This window comes from Oreochromis aureus, linkage group 11 (assembly GCF_013358895.1).
Source record: "Oreochromis aureus strain Israel breed Guangdong linkage group 11, ZZ_aureus, whole genome shotgun sequence".
Taxonomy (NCBI): Eukaryota; Metazoa; Chordata; class Actinopteri; order Cichliformes; family Cichlidae; genus Oreochromis; species Oreochromis aureus.
In genome coordinates, this window is record NC_052952.1 from 23,293,311 (window position 1) to 23,317,672 (window position 24,362).

General features: G+C 38.8%; 2 protein-coding genes across 4 annotated transcripts; one reads left to right on the forward strand and one right to left on the reverse strand.

The window, feature by feature from the left end:
* cd4-1 (CD4-1 molecule) lies at positions 1-20,716 on the forward strand. 3 transcript variants are annotated; one of them, XM_031744218.2, is made up of 11 exons: positions 1-127; positions 13,414-13,537; positions 17,108-17,178; positions 17,275-17,430; positions 17,537-17,683; positions 17,955-18,191; positions 18,279-18,662; positions 19,385-19,630; positions 19,777-19,877; positions 19,996-20,039; positions 20,256-20,716. In XM_031744218.2, exons 3-11 carry the CDS (start codon positions 17,121-17,123, stop codon positions 20,284-20,286), a joined length of 1,404 nt encoding a protein of 467 aa, XP_031600078.1. In that variant the 5' UTR covers positions 1-127; positions 13,414-13,537; positions 17,108-17,120; the 3' UTR covers positions 20,287-20,716. The 3 variants fall into 3 exon arrangements, with proteins under 3 accessions (XP_031600078.1, XP_031600080.1, XP_031600079.1); XM_031744220.2 differs by having other exon boundaries at positions 19,999-20,039; XM_031744219.2 differs by lacking the exon at positions 1-127 and adding an exon at positions 3,790-3,812.
* Positions 20,623-23,941, reverse strand: LOC116323814 (perlucin-like protein). The gene is made up of 5 exons (XM_031744277.2): positions 23,793-23,941; positions 23,520-23,705; positions 23,260-23,411; positions 23,051-23,172; positions 20,623-20,912 (listed from the first exon to the last, which is right to left on the reverse strand). Exons 1-5 carry the CDS (start codon positions 23,812-23,814, stop codon positions 20,750-20,752), a joined length of 645 nt encoding a protein of 214 aa, XP_031600137.1. The 5' UTR covers positions 23,815-23,941; the 3' UTR covers positions 20,623-20,749.
* Positions 23,942-24,362: the final 421 nt, after the last annotated feature.

Here is a 24,362-nt window from a genome sequence, read left to right on the forward strand (position 1 = left end):
CAGAGGGGATGAGATCATAGTGAACGCTGACTTCCTGTGTGTGTGTGTGTTTGAAAGAGACACCTGCAGTGCACACAGCCTACCAAGTGTCAAAGCTGAACTCATAGCTGTACTGAGAAGATCCCATGTAAGTACTCTGTAATACTTTCTATGTATACTTTAGTGTTTTACGTGATAGTAGCAGGTTTTAAAAGCTTTTCTTCAAGCGAGTGGATACTTTAAACAGGATAGCAACATGTCAGGGGCTCGAATCATAACTACATGCTGACAAATGTCAGAGACGCTGCGAAAGATCCACTCTGATAGACGCAAAGGGGCACGTAGGGTCAAGATTCAAATGTGGGCCCAACAGAGGCCGCTTTTTAAAAAAAATTTGACTGATTTGTCTTGAATTTGATCTGCTCATGTTTGTGTTTGTTGCCTGAAAAACCGGCACAATATTTTTCATATATATTTATATATATCATTAGAAGAAAATGACGATCCACAGTTCGTAGCCAGTGTTCAGTGTGTTCGACTGTCAACACATGAAATGAATTAAATTCGGCAACACTGAAAGATTGATGGTTGTTTTATCATCAGACTTAAATAATTCTCAAATGAGCCGGTCCTGATCTGTAGATTTTACCCTCTATGGGACGTCTTTCAGCCTTCATTAGTCTCTCTCATGTGCTTAAACCTAATGACAACCCTGAGGAGGATTTCAAAATGTCACATCAGAAATGCCTAAAATAGAATTTTCTGCTCTGCAGTCTCTTTTAACGTAAAGATCAAAATTTATGCAATAACAGCAGCGCCAGCAACACGTTGTTGATTTTGCAATAAGATGCTAAATTTGTCCTGATCTTACGCAATCAGGGCATAAACTAATTGTAATTTTTGGAAGAAATGTATAGAAATTTAAAGTACAGTTAACAGTTTAAAATCAGGGAGGTTTACTTGAACGTTAAATTTAGTGTGTGTGTTGTTCCTCTAAAACATGATAGTGCTAGCTTTGCTGGAGGCCTTGTGCCATGCAGAACGCTTAATTTTGCAAGTAAATAGCAACGTTATTCAAAAAGCTTCAAATACCTTCAAATATTTATAACACATTTGGTAAAGTGTTTCTTTTACGGCATTTATAAATTACTGAAGTACACTGTAGTAAAGTATTTCTCTTTTTAAGTATATAACGTTACAAATGTTTTCACAAGGTAAAACTTCTGACTTAAAACAGCCTTAAAAAGGAAAAAAAAACCCTCACAGCTTATCTTATTTTTATATTTTTGGCACTGATAGTGTCGACAGTAACGTATCGCTTTTATTTAGTTCAGGTAAATAAGACCTGTAGTGTTCCCTCGTAAAGGCCATTTACAGCTGAGTGTGGATCGCACATTATCTGCTGAGTTTTCTTTAACAAACAATTAACTCTGAGAAGCTTCCAGCGTGCGTCTGTCTTCAGAAATACAATGTGAGACGATACCAAAAAATCAACTTATAGCAGGGTTAGTTCAAATGCTACGTGTGGTGGGCAACAAATGATTGTAATATAATGAAAAATTTGCTTGTTTAACACAAATCTCCTTGTAAACTGTAACACAGAGCATAGTTCAGCTGTTATACTGAGGAAATTAAACTTTAGATCACACTAAGTGGTAAAATCTCATGTTTGCTTTAAAGTCTAAACTCAGAGGTATTACACAGGTATCCAAACTAGGTTACCTTCAGAAATAAAAGTTTTGACCTCTCGTTAAGGACAGGTGACGCGTACGATGGTTACATCAATGATGGCCTTGTTTTATTGAATGGTCCCAAAGAGTCGTGAAGGCACGCAGTGAGCCTGCGTGGCCTCGGGGTCCTGCCGGTTTTGTTTTAGGAGGACCCTGAAACTGAAAATGGTTCCTATGAAAACTGCCAATATAAAATAAATGAACAAATAAATACATGAATAAAATGAAATTTACCAAGCGCTGTACTCTCACTCGAATATGAAATAAAATAAGTGTAGTATTAAACAGGCTCAAATTTTTTGATTAATATTATAAAAATGGGCAAAAATTTAGTGTTAGCAATATCTCACTTGAGATTAGATAGTGCTTCTTTTCTTATCTCTGAACAATATATCAGGATAACAGTCTAGATTTCACTAATATGTGGTATCATAGTATTTTAAATTTTACTCATGATAAGCACCATTAAAATTAGATCTAGCAAACATGGCAAAGCGGCTGCAGATGAACAAAGATCTGGCATAAAATACTAAAAAATAAATTTACCTGGCTCCTTCTGCGCGGGCGCTTTAAAAGATCGCCTCCTTTTAGCTTCTCCATGCTTTATCTACTGCCAGAGATTAAAAGGAGTCATATAACTCACAATTTTAAAAGTGATATTACGAAGTGGTAACAAATTAAAGGAAAAACCTGAAAAGCCCCGACCCTGCCAGCGAAGCGATGCGATGCAGTGGCCCCTTTTTACTTTGAGGGGCTTGTCCCTCGAGAGCAAAGCGTCACTAGAAATCAAGCAACCACAAAGTTGATTTGCACTTTATCCTTTCATGGAGCACTTCTATCCTGATGGGAGCGGTCTGTTCCAGGATGGAAATGCCCCCGTCCAGAGGGCGCGAGGGGTCACTGAACGGTTCGAATATAAAACCATGTGAATCACGTGTTACGGCCTCCCGAGACACACGATTTAAACCCAGTATGAATGATTTTAGGCCGATGTACTGAACTGATTTCTCCATCAAATGAGGGAATATCTTGGAAAAGAGTGGCGAGTATCCGCCCCAACAGAGTCTCAAAGATTTAACGCCAATAGTGTAGAAAAGTGCACCCAAGCTGTTCAGGCGGCACGTTGCGGCCCAACTTCTAACTAAGACACTTGCTGGTTTTCACATATCTGTATGTTACTTCTGCTGTGTGTGCACATTTCTATTTTCCAATTTGCTCTAAAACTAAATGTTTCGTGACACAAATTAAATCTGGTAACATACATGTCGGAGACAGTCCATCAGTGGCCAACCAGCACAGCGCTGCAGCACACGAACTCTGAAACAGAAGAGCTAACTTGAGCTTAATGTGTTGACTGTTTGGTTTTTTTACACCAAAATGTCGTACAGCTGAATGCTGCACTTCACAGGTGTCAGCTGGCACTTCTTACTTGCAGAACTGTCTTCTTGCCTTGCTTGTTTCGAGGGAAGTCTGTTTTCAGTTTGCTCAGTAGGATCGAGGTTGGTTGGCTGATTTGGCCTGTGAATGTCGACCCCATGTCCCCGGGTTCTTGGTTGTTTCAGCTTTATGCTCTGGATGCTCTTCCTACAGTTCGAAGGACTGAATTGTTTATCTCTGTTTATCCAGAAACACCCATAAAGCTGTTCAGAGCAGTTAAAAGCTGTTTATTGTTATTACAGACTAAATAAAGTGCTGCTGATTTACTCTTTTTGTTGCATATCATCGTGAAGAGTCATTAAGTGTACTTGATTCTTCTTCTTGGACTTTAGTAGTGAGCAAAAAGTCTCCTAGAGGCACACACTGTATGTATTTTGTTGTTCTCTGTAGGCGATTACTGAGATGTGTTTCCCTTACCCTGTTGTGAAAATATAACCTGTCTATACTGGAGGTGTTCTCATATGAGACATTAGGATTCCCTTTTCATGGGACTGCATTAGTCAGTTCTCTTTTTCACTGTATTACCCAAATGTGCACACTCATAGACACAAACATGCAGTCATTCAAAGTGAAACTGAAATTTCTGAACCAGGGTGTGTCCCTCCTTCTGCTATTTCCATTTGTCTTGTCATTCCATCGCTACAAACCATCAGGAGCCAAATTCAGGTCAGGAAATCAAATTTTTTACTTGATATCAGCAGGTTAGAAATGTCACTGTTAAAGGACATTGTTGCTGTACATGTACTTATTGTTTGTGCAACCTCCATAAACAGCATATTATTGTGAAATTACGCTTATGTGAAAAAAGGAAGTGGACCGTTTTCCCATTCTGAACTTTTATGTATCAGGACATAATAAAATATCATCTGATCCTCAGCAGGGATTTGCAGGCAACACTCCCATTACCACGGCAACCATATCCTGTCCTCCAATCAGGCCAGTAGAGTTAAAGAAATGTGCATATTATAACAGCAGCTGTATGGCCGCGTACCTGTGAGGGGGTTGTAAGGTAGTGTTGCGTATGTTAGTATCAGAGTAAGAGTCTACTTCCAAAGCTTCTCTCCAGTAAACTATAAAACACAAATATGTGATGCTATAAGGTATTAGCCTTAAAGATAAAAAAAACAACAACATGTGACAGATTAAATCCTTTCATTGTTTAGTTAACAAAAACTAGACGTAAAAGCAGAAACTGTGTGTGAAATAGACGATTTAGGAGCTTGCAGAACAACCTTTAGCAATAATCATTTTCTGTATGACTTTATCAGTGTCTCACATCATGTTGGCCCACTTTTCTTTGCACTTTTACTTCAGTTCATTGAGGTTTGTAGGCATTCATTTGTGCACAACTCTCTTCAGTCCCAACACATCATTTCAGTCCAGTTGAGGGCTGGATTTTTCCTGGGCCATTGTAACATCTTGATTTTTGATTTTTGGTTTGCTGCTGTGCTTGCGATCGTTGTTCTGTTGCATGACTTAGCTGTCAGACAGATTGCTTCACATTTCTAAAAGCGTTTCGTATAAAGTTAACTGTCAACTCAGGACAGTGACAGCAGAACAAGTCGGAGATCGGTAGCGTTACAGAAAAAACACTGAAATATACACTACAATGGGAAAGTACAAGAGGAAAAAAAGACACCTCTACTACAACAGGAAACAAAAAAACTCCTCTGCACAAAAGCACATAAATGTCCATGTTAAAAGAAAATTGTACATAATGTGATCAGCTGCATGAAATATGTCCTTTTAAGGTTAGTTAAGCAAACCACATGTCTACGTGACTTTTCATATAAACTCTTGTGTGATAAACTTATTTTAGCAACTAACACCTTCCTCTATTTCTAGAACATACATACAGATGTAGAAAAGGGGAACCTCAGCTCTGAGGTCTTGGAATAACTTTGTTATCTTTGTACACACCTGTAATCAGCTTGTATAAAGAATGCAGACAGTGGCAGGGCGCGAGTCCGTGAGTGTCTCTCTGTGTACGAGCGCTCTGTGGCCGCCCTTGCAAGTGAAATCAACTGCAGTGTGTTTGTGTTTTCTAACTCAATTGTCTTAGCTGAAGAACTGTTGGGAGATTCTTAGGAATCCCCTGTCAGTCCACAACACAACATTATGGAACACGTGACAAGCTACAGGGATGGGTGGGGGGTGAGGAGTAATCCGAAGCAGACACAGCAGCCGCCCTGCCCAGCGCTACCATTCCAGCGCGGGCTCAGACCCACCGTGTTCTCCTGTAGGGCACAAGCATCGAAGGCGTTTGGAAAGGGAGGGGGGATGAGTGTGTGCATATCAGTGTATGTGTATGTGTATGTGTGTGCATGTCCAGAGTTCAGCTGAGACAGTGTCCTTCGCCCTGCCAGGCTAGGTAAACAATCTTCCAGCCAACCCAGGTGGCCTTGCATGGAATGGGAGGAACGGTCTAAACACAGTCGTTATCAGGGAGTTTTTGTTCGGCTCCAGCCTTGAGCCCACAGCTGGCGCCGAAGGGATAGCCGGATGAAGTGATGGTGTTTTTTATTTTATGCGAACAGCTCATGAGAATTTCAAAGCCGACACTGGTCTCTCAATCTCCCGTTGGAGAGCCGTGAGCTTCTCCATGATGTTATCAAACTTTTGCTCAGAGGTGTTATTCTGAGTGAACTTCTCCATGATGTATGAATGTAGATAGGAAGCACTCAGTTAAGAGAAAGTGTATGATTGGGGCAATGTGTCATGTTGAGTAATCCGGGAGAGTAGAGGAGCGCTATATAAGAATCAGTCCATTCACTGTCTGAACAGTTTCCTCATGTTACTTTTGCACTATTATGTTCCGGTACATGTTGTTATTGGCTTGATTAAGGTACACATTAGGCTGACATCTGGGGCCAGAGCTGAAACTGTTCTGGGGCAGCACAGGACCAGCAGTGTGCCTACAACTGGCCTTGTGCTGGCCTATGTGTGGGCCACCTCTGGAAAACCAGATCTGGACCACTAAAGGGCCGTCATTCTTTGCGGTATGTGAGCCATGTGTAAGCACATTGTGTGGGCCAGATCCGGGCCATACCAGTTTTGCTATGTGGGCTGTAGCTCAGGAGATAGAGCAGGTCATCTGCTTATCGGAAGTTGGATCCCTTTTGATTCCCTCCCTGCTCCAATTTGTATGCCAGTAAGTTAACAAGCTTGTAGAAGTAGAAACAAGCGCTTGTCTGTGAATGGGTGAATGGGGCAAAATGTATAAGCGCTTTGAGTCCTTGAGTAGAAAAGCGCTATATAAGAAACGGCCCTTTACTGTTTAAGGATGTGCTTAATTATTCATAAACTTCTTCTTAACTTTTAACTTTTGCTAAATAAATAATGACACAATATGTCATGTCACATGTTGCTGTTGATTGGTGGTTGTATTTAAATAATGTTAAGTACTGCTAAGAACCAGATCTCTCTTATTATGTCCTGATACATTAAACTTTAGAGATCAAAGAGGGTGTTTTTATCTTTTTCACATGACTGTAGCAGCATCTTCTCACTCGGGCACCCCGAGTTTAGTTTCTTGGTTTTGTCAAACTATGACAAGATATCAGCTTTGTAGAAGTTCCCCTTTTTCTTCCACAACATGGTTAGGGGAATGCTTTGGTATTTAACTTCAGAGCATCTACCCCGAAAGTGAGCACAACTGAACCCTACAGGAGTCTCGTTGATGGTGGTAAAGCCTCAACACGTAATAGCTTAAAATAACCACCATAAAATTTCTGAATTAATACTCTGAACACCAAAGAAAAAGGAATTATATATAACGTACTTTTTACAGTTTACAGTAGCTTCCTGTTAATATTTTTTTGTACAAAGGAATCGGCACAAACTACAGCGCAAAACTCTGTAAACTGTCCTTGATTTCTACTTCAGTTTGTTATATTGAAGTATTTGGAGAGGTTGTTTTTTTTTTTTTTGCAAACACCAGTAAAAAAGAAAAAAAAAACTGCGTAATGACCCTGACACAAGTTGCAATGTAGCCACCATCATTACAAATTTGTGTCATATTATGTTGAATGCCAAACAGCAGCAGATTGTTGCAAAAAACACCAAACAAACAAAAAAAGCAGTTGCAATAATCAGCAGGATGATGTGTGAGCTTTCAGAGCAGGGAGAGGCAGCACACAGCAGCCAGCTGTAACCCCACTGCAGGTGCACTCCTTTAGTTTCTCTGCATTTTTAAAAACTGAATTTCCTCATTCTTTTTTAAATGATCGTGTGCTGGGTGATTTCCCTGCTGTAAACTCCCCTCGTGTTTCACTTCCACGCAGGTTTTAGTGTCAGAGCAGCTTTTCATGACTGGAATCGCTGTTTAAGCAACCTGCAGAGGGTGATCGGTCAGTGACCGGTCACAGGTTGAAATCATGTGTTTTCTTGTTTGTTGAAGTTGTCCTCTCATAGGCGACGTCTCAGCTGCTCCCATTCGTCTTGCTGTGTGTTGTTGGCTTTTAAAACTAAAGAAGTGAAAGTGTTGTTAGTAGGCAAAGGGTAACATGCAGTAAACCAGGAAATGAAGCATGATGGTTAAATTATGGCCGGCTTTGTTAAATGCTCTTCAGCTTTGTTTGTGTGTTTTCTGGGTTTCCTGTTTCAGTAGGTTCACATTAATAGGGACTCTTTCACTGTACACCTATACTGGTTGTCTAATACAGCTCTAATGTAAGAGATTGTCTTCATTCTTAAAACACGTCCTAAAGTTAATGTGACAAATAAAGCAGGTAGCATTAAGTCTTTACCTCTGTGTGTTTCTCTGTCAGTGTTTTCTAACATTTAATGAGCTGCAGCAGACATGAAGGGGGGGATTTCGTGCTAAAAAGTGTGTCACTTGATTTGACTACCCACATGGAAAATAAATAGAAAGTGCTTAGAGCGAAATGTTTATGTTTCATGTTCAGGTGACTGACTCTTTGACATTTTTCTTAAACAGTCTATAGATATTTAGACTGAACTGAGTAAACATTGTTTTGTGAGGTAGAAATTAGTAGATAATAATATGAGAGATGACCCACTCGGTCACAGTGAATTATCTCTTTATTTCTCCACATTTTTTAACAAGAGTTGGTACAGAACGACATCAGCTGAGTACGTTAAGCCTCTGTTGCCTTACAGAACCAGGAAGCTGTGTCTTTTACCAAATATGTGTGTGTGTTACTTGTAGTTTGCTTTGCTACTAAATAACTGTTTGCGATAAATCAGCAGCAGCCCAGCGAGTGGAAAACTAAACGACAAATGCATCTTTAAATTTCTCACTTCCGAATTAATGATGTTTACATTTACATCTTCCAAAAGAGCACACTGGCTTCCTGTTGACTGTGTTTTATTTTGTGTATTTGCGCATCAGTAGTTTTATTAAACTTGTCACAGATACTTTTGAAACATCAGTGTCTAAACTTTTGACTCGTGCTGCAGGTCATGATCATCATTATCAAAGGAAATATAAACACTTTTTCTATTTCTATTTCTTCTAGTTTACCTTTAACTTTTAAGATGATTTTTGCCAATTAAAAAATCTGCCTCATCTGTTGCCTCTGAAGCGGCATTAGGAAGCAGGCTCCTCACCATCAACGCCGCAGGGCCGAGCCTGCAGCCACCAAAAAAACTGCACAAATGCACATGTGAGGCATATTTTTTTAAATGATTTGATTATTTAATCTAATGGCAGGTTAGTGTGTTTTGTAGCTATTGGGCAGTTGTAGCAAAGGAATCACTGAACTCTTCCTGACACTTTGAATGTGGCTGTCTGTACAATGAGTGGCAACATGTGAGTAGTGGAATAATGGTTTTCTGCCTAATGCTTTGTTTATGCAATTAAAATGCAGGAGTAGACATTTAGTTCTTATTTGAATGCATGTTGATGGAAAAAAAATTGCAAAACATTTCCATAATTTCCGGATATAAACTGTAGGATGTACAGAAAAACATTACTGACTGAAAACTGAATTTTGTCTGTGTCATTGTTTTGAGAAATGCTCTAAAGCTGACATCAAATGTTTTTTGTTTCCATTTTGTTTATTCATTTATTACAATGAGCGAATAACCATATTATCTCGATTACTTACAGGAATGCAGTAACGTACCTTAGGTACGCTCAGCGCAAATGCTGCATACATGTCTGTAGGCGCTGTGGAAATATACAGCAGTGTTTCCACTGCAAACAAACGTCATCATTAACCTCATCATCTTAATCACAGATTTATAGTAGCAGTTGTGTGCAGTCCATATGAATTAGAAAATCTACATGAACTGTGGCAAAATCTACATTTTCCTTTTGATAAAAACGATCATCCAGCGGCCCACAAACCAAAAATAACTTACAGATACTCATGATGGAGGTTTTAGTGATGAGTGGGAGAGACAGTAAACTTTTCTGTCTTTGCGAATGTTTCACAAGTTTGAGGTTTCAAAGAAGCTTGAATGAAGTTCCCCTCATGATGAAACAGACTAAATGTTTTCAGGCACTGACGGAGAATGTCACTTGTTTCTGATTCTTAACCTCTTTTCCACTGACATTTTGTTTATTTATGAAACACGAGAACAGCCACAGACTCTTCCAGCACACACCCAGCACCTTCAGCACATCCTCCCATCTTTGGCTAAATCGCACGCCATAACTCTAACCTGTAATTTTATCAAATACAATAAAACCAGCGCAAGTCAGAGACAGGAAATAGAGATCGATTGCCGAGGGAAACCCTCTGTAGGAGAGATTGGAGGCTGAGGAAGCATGAGAGGCATATGAAAAAAGTGAATCACCCGTCTTTCTTGCTTGTGGCCCACACTTTGTCTTTTTCTTTTTCAGTAATGACACAGTGTGGTACACGCCCCCTCGTTAGGCGTGTGTGACTAATGAGGGAGTCCTCACTTTCAAGGTGTTTTCCATCAAAATCACAGCTCATAAACAAATATGCATCCACCGAGGAAAGAAAGGGGTGTCACGCTGATCTCAGGCTTTGCAGCAGCTTTTATATCCGAGTAATCTGAAAGGAGCTCCATTTAAAAGCTCATTTCGTTTAGGCCTGTAAGTAAACGTTTGGGTGAGGCAGCACAGACTTGAAGGTTTTGCTTTACGAGTGAACAAAAGCTTGTTTCATTTCGAGCTCAGAAGGAACAGAAGCAGGTGTGAGCCCTTCATGAAGGCAGTACAGAGGCAGGGAGAAAAACCTCAGAGAGACACATGAGACGTGTGTGAGATGTTTGTTTTGTCCTTGTTGTGGTTCCTGTATCTAAACCACCTCAGCAGCGTGTTTCTGCAGCACCGGTCTGATCCCTGTTGCCTTCATTAGCTGTGATGGAAGAGATCATCTGATTTCTTGAATGAAAAATAAGCGATTAGCTTCTATTTCAGCAGAATAAACAGCCACATGTTAACTCTTCACAGAGTCAGTGCATCTGTGTCTAACATGCTGCTGAGCCTCTCAGGTCTGCCCTTCAAAGTGTAGTACTTTACTGTTATTGCGCCCAAATTTTAAGCAGTTTTGATTCAATTTAACGTAATCTTCCAGTCACAGGATCTCTCACGTTTTCTGAGGACATCAAAGATGCTCATATTTTTGTCATTTGTTTGCAGTGTAGCGTTTTATCTAGCACATCAGCACAGCTGCCGCAGCTGTAAGGCGATACTGTACTCACCCATACAGTTCGTGTGTACAACTTCTGAGAAGCTGACAACAGTGAGAAAAGACAGAAATCTACAGATGTTGTTGTTGAGTCGAGCGCAAATGTGACTCGGCTGCATTTTAGGAGTGCAAATAAGAACAAGCAGTAATCAGAGTACCTTACAGAGTGAAAAGTGAAATGTGCACAGAACCTGAAATCTTAAGCTCAAAATTATGATACTGATCCCCAACAAGAGTCATCTGTGGGACTCTTTATATCACTGTTCAGGTCAAGAAGGGAGATTGAGAGAAAGGTGTTGTTATATTTCTCCTGGACTGCCCAAACTCTGCAAGCTATACATATAAATGAATTTTGGTGGCATGGCAGATTGACTGATGACGATTGATTGCCTTCATGTCAGAGAAAAGAAGAATATTGCCTCAACCATGAACTTGATCACACTCTGGTAAAATGAACTGGATTGTGTGATGCTGCGTGCCTTTTTTTAAATGGACAAAGTAGTTTGCTGATAATTACATTTAGCACAGTTACAGTTACAGGCTAATGTTGGCCGTCATAGATCTAAATCTGGTCAACCTTTTATTCACGTGTTTGTCTGTTAACAGGGTTTGAGATATTTTAGCAACTAAAATGACCCCTTTATACTTTATACAATAAAACCTAATTTACATGGCTCTATTTGTGTTTATTCGAATGTAATCAGTAACGGTTTTAAATCATTTTGATGCCGAAGTTTACCCAACTCAAACGCTTTCGCAATATTTCATCGTCATCGGGCATCGAGTACGTGCCTCTCGACTTTTGCAGATTTGGTTCTCTGAGTCTGTTAGCTACGTTCACTGTAAAACATTATTATGCAGCGATTCCAAGTAAAAACATTTAAATAAAACAAACCAGAAACATTTCCATCATCATACATGACCCCACACAACTTTCCATTATCCCTGACACACCATTGTTCCAATTCCTGTAATCTATGAAAAGATATGAGTGAAGCAGAGCGATGAATTCATGGTAGGAAATGTTTTCATGACTAAAGATTAAAGACAAATATTTACACCGCTAACGTCATAGATGAGTCCACGCGGTCATTTGAAGTTAAAACTCGCAACCCAGTATTTTTCTGATGAAGTTTGATCAGTTTGTCTGTTTAATACAAATTTGCTGGTAAGGCGTAAAGAAACGGGAATTATGTAAGACGGAAACATTCAATAAAAAATTATTGATCGCTTTCACCCACGCTGACCGTTTGGCGGGTCTTTTCTTATCAAACGCGCAAAGGCAAGATTTTCTTTACGCGCCAAATCTTCAAATTTCAATTGTTTTATTACCAAAGATTAGTTCGTAGAATCTTAGATTGAAAGGAAATTTAAATTTATTGCTAGTTACCACCTAATAATATGACACAGTGATTTTTATTTTGACGTATGTTGGATTTGAATGTTTTACTCGATGCTGTAGCTTCGGCGGCGCGCCGTAACAAGCACAAACAGATTATATACATCAAAAAATGAGTAACATTTAAGCTACTCAGCAACGGCTGAAGAAGAAATATTGTGAACATTTATTCTGGCGGGTATGTTTGTACGATTGTGTTTTAGCACCTTTACACGCACGGCTGGGTGGACTTATAAATCGTGACTTTTGACAAAGTAATTGTGTTTGTTGACTTTATTCTACTTTAACATCCATTCATCTTGTTCTGAACTTTAAAACTTAGGCCGTGATCATTGGCTGATTGATGATTCGCTCGCCGTGTTCAGACAGCAATATTTGTTTGCTTTCTGGAAGAAATCTAAACATGTCAAAGATGGAAAAAAATGAACGATAAGGGCAATTTTAAAGTGCGTAAAGGTTCTGAAAAGGACTGGTCATGGAAGTGTGAGAGTGAGACCTTACAGAAGAGACGCTGCACTGCACCGTCGTCGATAGACTTGAAGGTTTTAAGTCCATGAAGTCTGTTATTCCGTCATATATAAATTAATCTCATATATGCAGAAAAAAAAAACATCCCTAAACTTTTTGCTTTTCTCATTCCATTCTGCACTTTATCCGACTTTCTCTCCAGGAAATGTCGCATTTTTAATTTGCATCCGTCAACTGTTTTTGTGAAGATTGGTTCAGCAGTTCATGCTTGAATTCTGATACACTAATTATGTATCTAAATTGGTACAATTATAAGACCAGTGGAAAATTACAATAAATTAGTCTGTAAGCGGCTCATGTGCCGCTTAGAACGTGCTAAGGATAGATAATGAGTCCGGAGAGACCCTTCACAGAGTTTATGACATAAACAGCATCTCAAACTTAATGAGCTAAGACATTTTACCCCATTAAGATTTGTTCTCTATTTGTTATTATAGCCACTGGACAGATTAAAAGTAAAAACAGAGACTCAAAAAAACCATTTAATTTTACTGATTAAATGACGACATGATTACACTGCCAGAGCGATGCGTTTCAGTGTTTTGTGTATATGAATCTTAGATATTTTGTTTACTCTAAACATTACCCAACGGTAAACAGTTTAAGGGGGTAGAAAAGTTTAGAAAACTGATCTTGAGTAGAGTCTAACAACCAATCAAAGGTCATTTTTCTGACTTTGGGCCTGATCAGCATCTGTGTGTGTGTCTTCCAGGCCAATCAGTGCTGAGGGAGGTGCAACGGCATTTAAAACGAGGGCTCGTTTGATAAATATACAACACTTCCGACCGACTCCGGATCACTGAGCACAGAGGGACACTCTGCACTGAGCAGCCGCTGTAAGTATTGTGTAATTTTTCAGATTTTAACCTAATACACACATATTTCAGAACCACAGCAAACGTTGTAAAGTTAATTTATACTAGAATTATCAGTATCACATTTTTTTAAATAATAAGTTTGAAATATAAACATGTAAAGCCTCAGCAGGCCCAGTGGAGCCAGAATATCATGCTGAGTTTTATGCAATTAGAGCTCCAAGGTAAGTTTTATAAATCGACAGCGCAGTGACGATCCTCTCCAGATATGAAACAAAAAACTGAAAGAAAAAACTAAATAATAAACCTGTTGGAGGATTTTAAAAAAACACACACTAAACGTTGCCTGAAAATGTAATTTCAGATCGTATTATTAAAAATGTTAAAATGCTAATCCAGTTTCTTGTATTTCTTTTTTCTTACATTTAACTTTTTAAAAAACATATAATCGTTTAAGCGCTGTGCAACCGACCCGTACAAAACAGATGACCGCTGAGCATAAAACTTATGTGTAATTTTCAAATTATACATTTACAACAAAATAGGATATAAACATTTACACCGGTGGATTATTTTAGCTTGAACTAAATATGTTGACGTAGCATTAGCGATAGTTGTGTATCACAGTTATTTTTTAAGTTACACACAAATTCACGCTTTATGACACACAAGTATTCCTGATTTTTCTGAAAAACAAACAATCTAACACTTTAATTCTTTCTTAAGCTCCATAAATAAAATATGTTAAAGGTGATGGTGAAAAATTAAAGATAACTTTTTGTCAAATTTTAAAGCCTGGCCAAAAAAAAAAGAATAAATAAGACAAATGAAGACAAAAAATGAGATGAATGAAATGAAATGCTGCTGTTAATCTGGCTTCTCTGCTCATTCAGCTCCCCTCCTTCATCTCTCTGCTGTGTCTGACCCTCATCCTCCCCTCCCCCCGTCTCTGTATTTGTTGTTGTAGCTCCCTCCTGACTGCAGATACGATCATGTTGGTTTCTGGGTTATACTTCCACAGGTGCGATGACTTTGAACGTCAGTTTGTCATCAGTTTCACTCCATCACCAATCTACCCTCATTATTTTTTCTTACAAACTCTGACACAATTCATATTAAACACTATGCAGTGTCAGTCTAGTGAAATAGATTATATTGGAGCATAAATTCTCTGAGACATTCTCCCTCAACACAAAAACGCCCCAGATTTTAATATTTCCTGTTGATTTTCTTCTTCTGGTAGCTGGCTCATCTATGAGCGCTAACAATTAGCTTTTTTAATTCAAGATTTTAAGTATGAGGCCCTAGAGAGATGATTGCACTCTAAAGCTGTTACAAGAATTATTTTTATTATTATTTTCATGTGAGTAATGAGGCTATTAGTAGGATAAAGGAGGACTTGGTGACTTTTATATTTATCCCAACACATTTATGCACATTTAGCCCATAGGACATTGTGCATCATACGTGGAGCTGATTTTCCCTCCAATGGTGAAACTAGTGAAAACCTGTAATATTATTAAAGGTATTTGGGGGAACTTTACTGCACAGAGACATGGAGAGCCGGCGCCCGGGCTGGCCCAAACTAGAGACTCCGCAAACCTTTAATTTTGCCGTAAGTTTAAATATCTATTAGCAGTTAAACCTTAAACAATAACTCAAAATAACTGGACACGAGCAGTTATCGTGTGTCTCCACATATTATATATAACAGCGCATTAAATTTAGATTTAAAACGCATTCGGTCACCGATAAAAAAAACATGTATTTAGGCGTAAAGTTATGTTTTACCTCACTATTGAAGAATATTTTGATAAACAATTCTCTGATCTTCATCTGTTTCATGAATAAAGAGCCCACAGCTTTATCCACGTCTCATAGAGAATCATGTCGTTATAGTCACAGCACTGCCATTTTTCTTCAATCAAAACAATTTATTATTTTTGATCGATTTATGTTTTGATCTAAAGTGTTTAGAAAAAAGAAAAATCTGATACAGAACTCAAGTCTTATCAGTCAAATAGTTCCTAAGATCTCTGGAAATTGTGGAGTGTGGCACAAATAAATCTGATTCGCTCAATCTGCTCATTCAAAATAAAAACTCTTTAATGAACATCGGCTTATACATTAAAGAAATATTCATAATCTTACTTTAAAGCCACTTCCCCTTCAAGAGTGTGCTTGTTGGGAGGGTACATAAATGCCCTCTTTTAACATTTTTTCAAATATTAATTTATTTATCTTTTTACACAAAAATACCTTTACAGTTTTTGTGCACAACCATAACACAGCGTACAGGCACAGAGAAGAAAAACAGAGATAAGGGGTGAAACACAGAAAAAAAAGGAGAGAAACATCTACCTTAAACCACAGTCTAGGTGTGCTGCCGGTGCTGTGGTCTTTTTAAGCGTGGAGAGATCCGTCTTTCGTGGAACACAGGAGGAAGAGAGGGGGTGTGAGAGGCAGAAGAAGGGAGGACTGGGATAAGAATCTGCACCCTTCACTAAATCAAGTCCCACCACAAGCCAGCTTACGCTCTGTGCCTCTTCCCTCCAACATTTGTCTGCTTCTTTTCATCCAAAGCCCACCACAGGCCGCCTACTCTCAGCTCTCTGAACTACTTGTCTTTTATCTACTCAAATCTCTCAAAATCTGAGACCACCACAAACCCCCCTTTGCTTCCTGCTGAATGATTTCACTTTGCAGCAGACTTCAATATTCACAGGACGCTACAACTAAACTAAAGACTCATTTTTACTGAAATGCTTATTTTTCAACATCTACTTTTCTTCTTGTTTGTCACTAAATGATTAGATATAGTACGATATATTTACGATGTATTGCAGACCTGTTCAACAGCTCTGAAAGACCTTCAAGTTTCATTTACAGGTTACATAGAGAGTTATTTATTAATTGATTCTCATGCAGCGAAGTACAACATCACTACTAAACACCCTCAAATCAATCAATCAATGCATTTTTTTTAAGTATTATTTCAGGTAGCAAATCTCAGACAATTGAACAGTAAATTGGGTTTCCCATATAAACTAAAGAATAATGGTAAATATATTTAATATTAATTTTCAATTTTTTAATCATCGAAGACCTGTTTGCTCTCTGTCTACTCTTTATCAGCAAAGTCATATAGAAAGCTGTGTTTTATTAGTCACAGAAATCAATTGTTATAATTCAATACTTGAAACAAAAAAAGTGCTGGCGGTGTTCCACAAGGCTCCATACTTGGCCCACTCACTTTTCACTGTATTTGCTCTGACACACCAATAATGTGCAGCAGACTGACGTGGAATTTAATTCCATGGAGATTTTCTTTATTGTTTTCTGCTGTGTTGTATATGTTTCAAAGGACTACATGCATTTGTGATCATATAATATATAACAATTACACCTCGGGCTTTCTGATGCAAAGAAAGTAATAATTTTCTTGGTTATTTTTCTGCTCTTTTAAGAAAGTTGTACAAAATCAGGCTTGAAGTCTTAATTAAAAAAGTTAACATTTGGAAGAAGCTATAAAAAATAAAGCTTATAGTTACTATAAAAATCTATAAACTGTATTTTTATTATATTTTTCAGACATATAACAAGGATGAAGAACTTCATTCAGTCCCTTCTCCTTCTTATTGCTGTGATTGTGTCAACTACCGGTAAGACGCCCTGACTGCACACTCATTTATTTTGATTTGGAAACTGGACTATTTGGTATTCCATATTAACACATAACATCCTTCTCATCCTTGTAGGTGCTGAGGAAGAGATTTATGCTAAGGAGGGAGAGACGATTGCCTTGGGGTCAACGTCCTATCCAGCACAATCTTATGTGTACTGGTATTTTGAAAAAAAGGATGGTCATCAACTTGCCTGGTTCAACCCCTTAGGTGGAAAGGCATTCAGTAATGGTAAACCATATATTTATGTATATATTATTTATTTATTTATTGTTACTGAACAGGTAAAAACAGGTAAATAAAAAAATATTTTTAACAATAACTTTCTGCCTTGTAGATGAGAAGTGGAAAAACAGGTTGTCCTTAAATGGTGCCTCGCTGATCATAAAGAATTTACAGAAAGACAACTTTGGGACTTTTGTCTGTAAAATCAGTGCAGGCGGTCGTGACTCCATCACTGCATTTAAAGTTATTCAAGTCAATGGTAAGAGCAAAAATAAGGTCATTTACATATCTGCATCATATTCAACAGTCCTACACAAGTTGTTCAAATATAGCGCATGTTTTTAATTTGTGTCCTGAGATGTTTGATGTAAGAGCAGTTTAACTTATTAACTTCTTAACATGGCCTTTATAAATTCATTGGACATGACAATCTGTTTTTTTAAACTACGAATGTGAAAAATGTTTATTTTAAAATAAAAAATGTATCACTTCTATTCTGTTTCCTTTATTCTGCTTGTTTTCTGTGCTAGTGATTGAGAAATCAGCCTCTCCTCTGTTGTCTGGCGAACGTCTGAGTCTGACCTGCAGTCTGGGAAGTGTTCCTCAAAACCCACCTGAGATTTACTGGCTCAGTCCCAAGGGAAACAGAGAAGGAAACAAAGGAACAGTCAGCATTACAGCCAGAAGTGAACACCATGGCCAGTGGGACTGTGTAGTGAAAAAAAATGGCAAAGAAAAGAAGTTCCCAGTTTCTGTTACAGTTGTGGGTGAGTTTCTGTGTGTTTGCATTTGTTTCACAGTTGTGTATCCTCATCTTTAAGATCATGTTTCTAACAGTTTCTCCTCCATTTTAGACCTCGCCCCTGTGCCTTCACATCAGTATACATCCACAGTTTCGCCTCTCACCATCCCTTGTTCTTTAATTCCTGGTGTTACCTGGGACCAAGTGAAAAAAAAGGAGATTGAGGAAGTTCAGTGGCACTTTGCTCCTAAACTCTCCTCAGGCACCTTTTCTGACAATCCAGAGCACCTCTTCTCCCTCGATCTGGAAAAACTTACCTGGAAGAAGGTTCAAGACAACGTCAAAGGACTGTCTCCTGTATATAACATTAAAATCGGAAATCTGTCTTTGACCAAATCAAAGGCAACAGTAGGAGACAGAGGACGCTACACGTGCTCAATGAAATTTAAAAATGACAGGACTCTGAAGACTACAGTAGACGTAGTGGTGTTGGAAAGTAAGTCACATTTTTTGAGAAGACCAGCTCTGTGTTGCACTCACCTCTGTTATATTTAGGGTTATTTTTTCTTTGTGACCACTCTTGCCACCTGCCTGCTCTGCCTGTATTTTCATTTCTCTGCTACTGAATTTATTTGCAAGTGTCCACAGTGTGACATGTTTCTCATTCACAAGCTCCTCTTGTTTTAATTGGGTGTATTAAGCATCCCCTCTGCCAGAACAGCGTGCTAACACAGTGAATCTTAATTGGACCGTGTGTTATGAGAATTTATGAAGTAAACTATGATTTCTCAGTTTCGGCTGAATGTTTTTTTAAAGTAGATCCAGAAACAAAAATCTGAATGAGAAACAGATCTGATGTATTAATTCACAGGAAATTGCTCCTCTAACACAATTTCTCTGGACTGTCCTCAAGCAAACCCACAACTCTCATTATATTCAAATGATAAAAGCTATATTTAAATATTGATGTGAGATGTTGAATTTCTACAGCATTCACATGTGGAGGTTTGAAGCCAAACCTTTTGGGGGGTTTTTCAAGCTTTTATTTGGGAAAGAAATCAAAATGTCTTGTTTATACATCCTCGCTGCTTTCGTGGCCAAAGTTTTAGTCTGATTTCAGGAAAATGCCGTTACAGACAACTTCTTTGAAGCAACTTATTTTATAAAATGCATGTTTTTTATTATATTTCTATTCTTTCTCTTCTGCTTCGTCTCCAGTCATCGCCCATCCAAGAGCAGAGCTAATCTACGGTCAGCAGGTCAATCTGTCCTGCAGCACTGGTGAACAGCTGCCCAATGATATGAAGTTAAATTGGACTTCACCTAAAACATCGTCCCCTTACATCCTTTACCCCACCCATATTACTGTCCCGGAAGTGGGCAAAGAAGATAACGGAAAGTGGGGGTGTGAGCTGTGGCAGGGCGGCAACAAGCTGACGTCAGTTGAGATACTGCTTAAGATCGGTAAGCACGGGAAGTGAGACGAGCAGGAAGTGTGACATGGGCCTGACCTTGTGACCACAAAATTTTAAGACAGAAACTTCTTTTACATGATGTGTTCTTTCTATACTGTATACTGTTTGATGACTGTCTGTCTCTGTTGTGTACAGAACCCAGACTGAGTGTGTGGATGCTGGTGATCATTTGCAGCGCAGCAGTCATCCTTCTCCTCCTCCTCGTGCTCGCTTTCATCCACTACCGGCGCAGAAAAGTACAGTTCAGCCATTCATATTCCTTTCTTTTCAATCACACTGAGTTATTAGTTCAGCTTTAAGAGTTACCCCTCTATGTCTCTCTCTCTCTGTCTGCCTCTTTGTCACTCACATTAGCAGAAAATGAGACTCCGCAGGCATCGACTCTGCCAATGCAAAAAGTACGTACTAACCATTTCCTGAACTGGTAAAATGGCTCCAAAGCCACATTTACAAGCATGCACAGTTATCAGCACTAAAATCTGAATGACACTTTGAGCCATGAGATATTTTTTGAAGTACGAACATTACTTAAATAAGCATTCATGATTTGGCTTTTGTAGTTCTGCGTCAGTTTCCATAACTCAAACAGAAACCTGGGACTTTTTCTTTTTCAGCCCCAAACCAAAAGGATTTTACAGAACATGAAAGCTCGCAGACCGGATCTTTAAGAAGAAACGGGAACACGCTGAATTTCTGATCTGATATGTTCTGATTTACCTGAATTACCTGGATTTACATCTCTCATTTTGCCACATTGGAAAATACAAAAGAGTTTTGTTGGATTGAGGATCAAACATATCAGGCAATCTGGACTGATTTTATGTATTTTATGTATGATTATTACCGTCTGTAACTTTAATTCATTTACACTTTGAGTCTATCTGTAGACTAAATTTCCTGTACCTTTATGTATATTTTTTGAGGAGGTCTGTAATGCTTTCAGATGTGTCGATGCTTCTGTAAATTTACATACGCAGCATATTATTTGTGTATAGTTTATTGCTGAAAGTGGAAAGATGAAAACTGTAATGTGTAGAAACATTAGCAGATGTTTTCAATAAAGCATCAAAATCTTTCTGAGTGACGTTCCTGTAGAGGTCCCCTTGAGCTACTTTAGCGGGATGGCGTCCATCTGACAGATTCGTCGATACTGGAAGGAGCAGGGAACGTCGTACCAGTTCTGATTCTGGGTGTCCACCACCGCACAGTCCTCTCCAGCTTTCCCAGCGGACTCGTTGTTATCCGGCTCAGACTTCAGTGTGTTCCAAAATCTTTAAAACGCAGATGGAAGAAGATTAACATTACTTTCATTAAAATTCTGCTGAAGTGGCATTTCACCTGCTAAGTTTGTGCACTGTTTTAACAGTTGTCTTGCTAAGGGGAAGATGCATTACTTTTAAGTAATTCTTTATTCTTCAAGAGCCATCATCAGCTAAAAGACCTGTTTATTTACAGGATGGTTCCTTGTGCAGATTTGTAGTTGTGACTATAGTTAGAGTAAAGGATGCAGGAACTGATGCAAAACATGCCTACACCTACATACTAGTTGATGAATTGCTGTGAAGTTTTGCAAAAAACTTGCAAAAAAAGATCAAATTGACTTGTCCTCCAGCGCTACCATCAGGTTTTCAGGGAACTGCCGCAAAGGTTATTTATTAAATGTTTATGCTTTGTATTTTTCATCATGTCTAATATGGTGATATTCTCATGAAAACAGTACTAGTTTTCTTCTTCGAGCAATTTTCTGATGGAAAAATGCCATGACATAATGAGACATGCAATTATATTAAAACATCTATAAATCTAAACACCGTCTGTTGGAGGGAATTCATTTCACATACACCATAGGCTAGTCCAGAGACTTCAGCAACCTCTTCAGTATTATTAGTAATATGACACCTATAAAAATAAAAACACCCCCCATTACCTAAACCAGTAATTATGTACTTGGTGCCAAGAAACCTTTGCTGTGTACAAAAGCCCGATTAACAGGCTGAAAATGCTCTTTAAGGTCTTGGCGAGCTCTGTGAACCCATCTTGGTTGATTTTAATCGATGCTGATCCTCACCTCTGGCTCGATCACCATTTTCTCAAAAGAAGCACATTTATTGTTAAGTCTTTAGTGAACATGCATGAGCCAAAACTCTGTGTAGGTGTCAAACTGTATGTTTCCTTTACAGCATATGAAACCTAAATAAAAGATGATGGCAACGTTACAGAAACACCCAGGCCTTCATTTTAAGTCTCTAAAGCTCTCAGTGTGTAGGCAGGCAGGTGCTGCAGCTCCATGCAACAATGTTTGTCGTTAAACCAACGATAGGTTACTCGAATGATTATTCAGACTAGCGTGTTCATTTATGCATGTTTGTTTTAGGATTGTAGAGAAATGTCGTGTTTGTCATTTGTCATAATAATAGAAATATTTGTTTAAGAATGTTTAACTAAGTAAATATGATTAAAGAGCAAAATGATCAATTAGCGTCAGCATTTTCATTTTGTTTTTTAAACTAAAATTAATAATTCATGTTTTCACCAATCGTTTTATCCTTCATTTTTAGTACAATCTGCACTACCAAACAGACTCTAATTTGATCTGTACATCTATCTAGCAGTGGCCAAAGGAGTCATTTAACTGACATAAACAACAATCACGCTAAAAAAAAATTTTTTTACTGTTTCCCAACTGCTTCTCTACCAGGTATAGACTGTATATCAAAAATGGACACAACCAGCATGGTGTCACCCACTGGTTTGCAAAGTCCTGCCATGAAACCTTGAGTTTAGCAATGACGATGAGCGACCCGAGGAGCACTGCAGCTCTTAAGGCAGCAGCGTATCAATCACTAATTAGGCCTGTGCTAAACCACACTCTGGTTTAACACAGGCCTAATCCTCATTTTTGACTACAATCTGATCTTATATTACAAAAATGCATAATTTTGTGTTAAAATAACTATCAATTGAAACAATAAGGCATTAGGAAAGTGTTCATGAGTGATTTTTTTTATTGACTTCCCTACAGTCTGACTTCTTTCTGCATCTATAGAAGGTGCCCCCTGCTGGCCATTTGAGAGAGTGCAAGTTCCTGCATTCATGAGAAAAGCCTGTGTGGTCTTCACAGCAGGTGCAGACATCACACTCGAGTTACAGTGAAGAAAAGTTCATAAGTGAAACCCCGTAACTGTTTAGGGTTTTTTACACTAAAGCTATAGCAGCTGATTTATCTTGTTTTAAACTAGAACTATTTGCCTCTCTAACTGATGATCATTTGTAAACTGCATCTATTAAAAACCATCAGAAATGCTTTGTACTTTATTCTTTTATCCTTTTTTTTGTTAGATCACCCACTTTTTGTATGATGATGCCATCCTGAGAAGACCATTGATATTTGAGTCATCTTCATACTTACGAGACTTGAAGCGTTGAGTTGTCCACCCATTTCCAGTTTCCTTCGTTCTCAATGTCAGTCAGCCCAAGCCAGTAGAATGGGTTAAACGTCCCAATCCTCCTGGCTTCTTTTTCAAGAGCGTCCTAAAATTATGTACAGTCAAATTCTTTAGCACTTGTGAATTCCAAAAAAATACATTCAAAACATTTAAAGTAAAAAGAAACTCTCACATGCTCTTCTTTGGTGGTCAAGATGGCGAGATGTCCGCCTATATCCTTACATTTGAGCGTACTGTTAAGCCAACCGTCGGTATCTTTGCTGAGGACAAAGCAGTGATCCCCTACGTGAACCCACCCATCAGGACACTCTGTGCAGTTGATCGCTGTAGGTGACACAGGGACAGACAAATATACAAGTTAAACAATTTATAGAAAGGTGCAGAACAAGAAACAAGCACTGAATTATCATTCATCTGCTGAACGTTCGGTACCTGGAGCTGAACAGTTGTGTGCCAGGTCGGAGTACTGGTTACACAGGTGTCTAATGCGGTCCTTCAAAGACTCTAGTTTCAGCTTTAGAAAGGTCAGCTCTCCCTCTGCATCCTGAGCAGGTTCAGCATTAGTGAACAGGCCGAGCACAACGCAGAGGATGGTGAGGCCTTTAATGCCCAGGGCGGCTGATGACAGACAGCAGACTCAGCATTAGCACACATTCAAACAGCTCCGGACATACGAATATCTGGGGCTGCATCGGGGCTTCTTACCTTTCTTTTGGATAAGATGCATGTCAGCTGTCAGCTTGCAGGATATCGCAGACTTTGGTGTCCTCTCTCTGCCCTCTTGATGTTTTATATAGCAGTTTGTGTATCAAAGAGAAGGGAAAAGTACAGATTGCACAAATCTTCCAGACAGATTGGACTTTTCATGGCTATCAAACCATGTAAACTCAGATGGTGCAATCTCTTGTAGCCAAACTAGTAATAACCTGCCATGTTGGATTGCACAAACAAACATTTGATGATGGCGAGCTGGCATGTAGGTTCAGTATTATTGACCAAAAACATGAGCAAAGTTCTCTTTCTGTCCCCAACTTTTTTAAAACTGGCAAAAATGGAGGTCTGAGTATGACTCAGCATTTACCAGCACTGCAAGTGTGTGTGTGTGCTGGTAAACATGTGTGCTTAAGGTTATTTGTATTCTCTTCATAAGCAGAACAGCTGTAACAATATCACCTCTTCACCACACACACCAGATGCCCACTCTGTTCTTCCAGCACACTGTCAACTTCTTTTCTGGTACATGTCCAAGTTGTTGTTTTTTTTCCTGGCACCTTA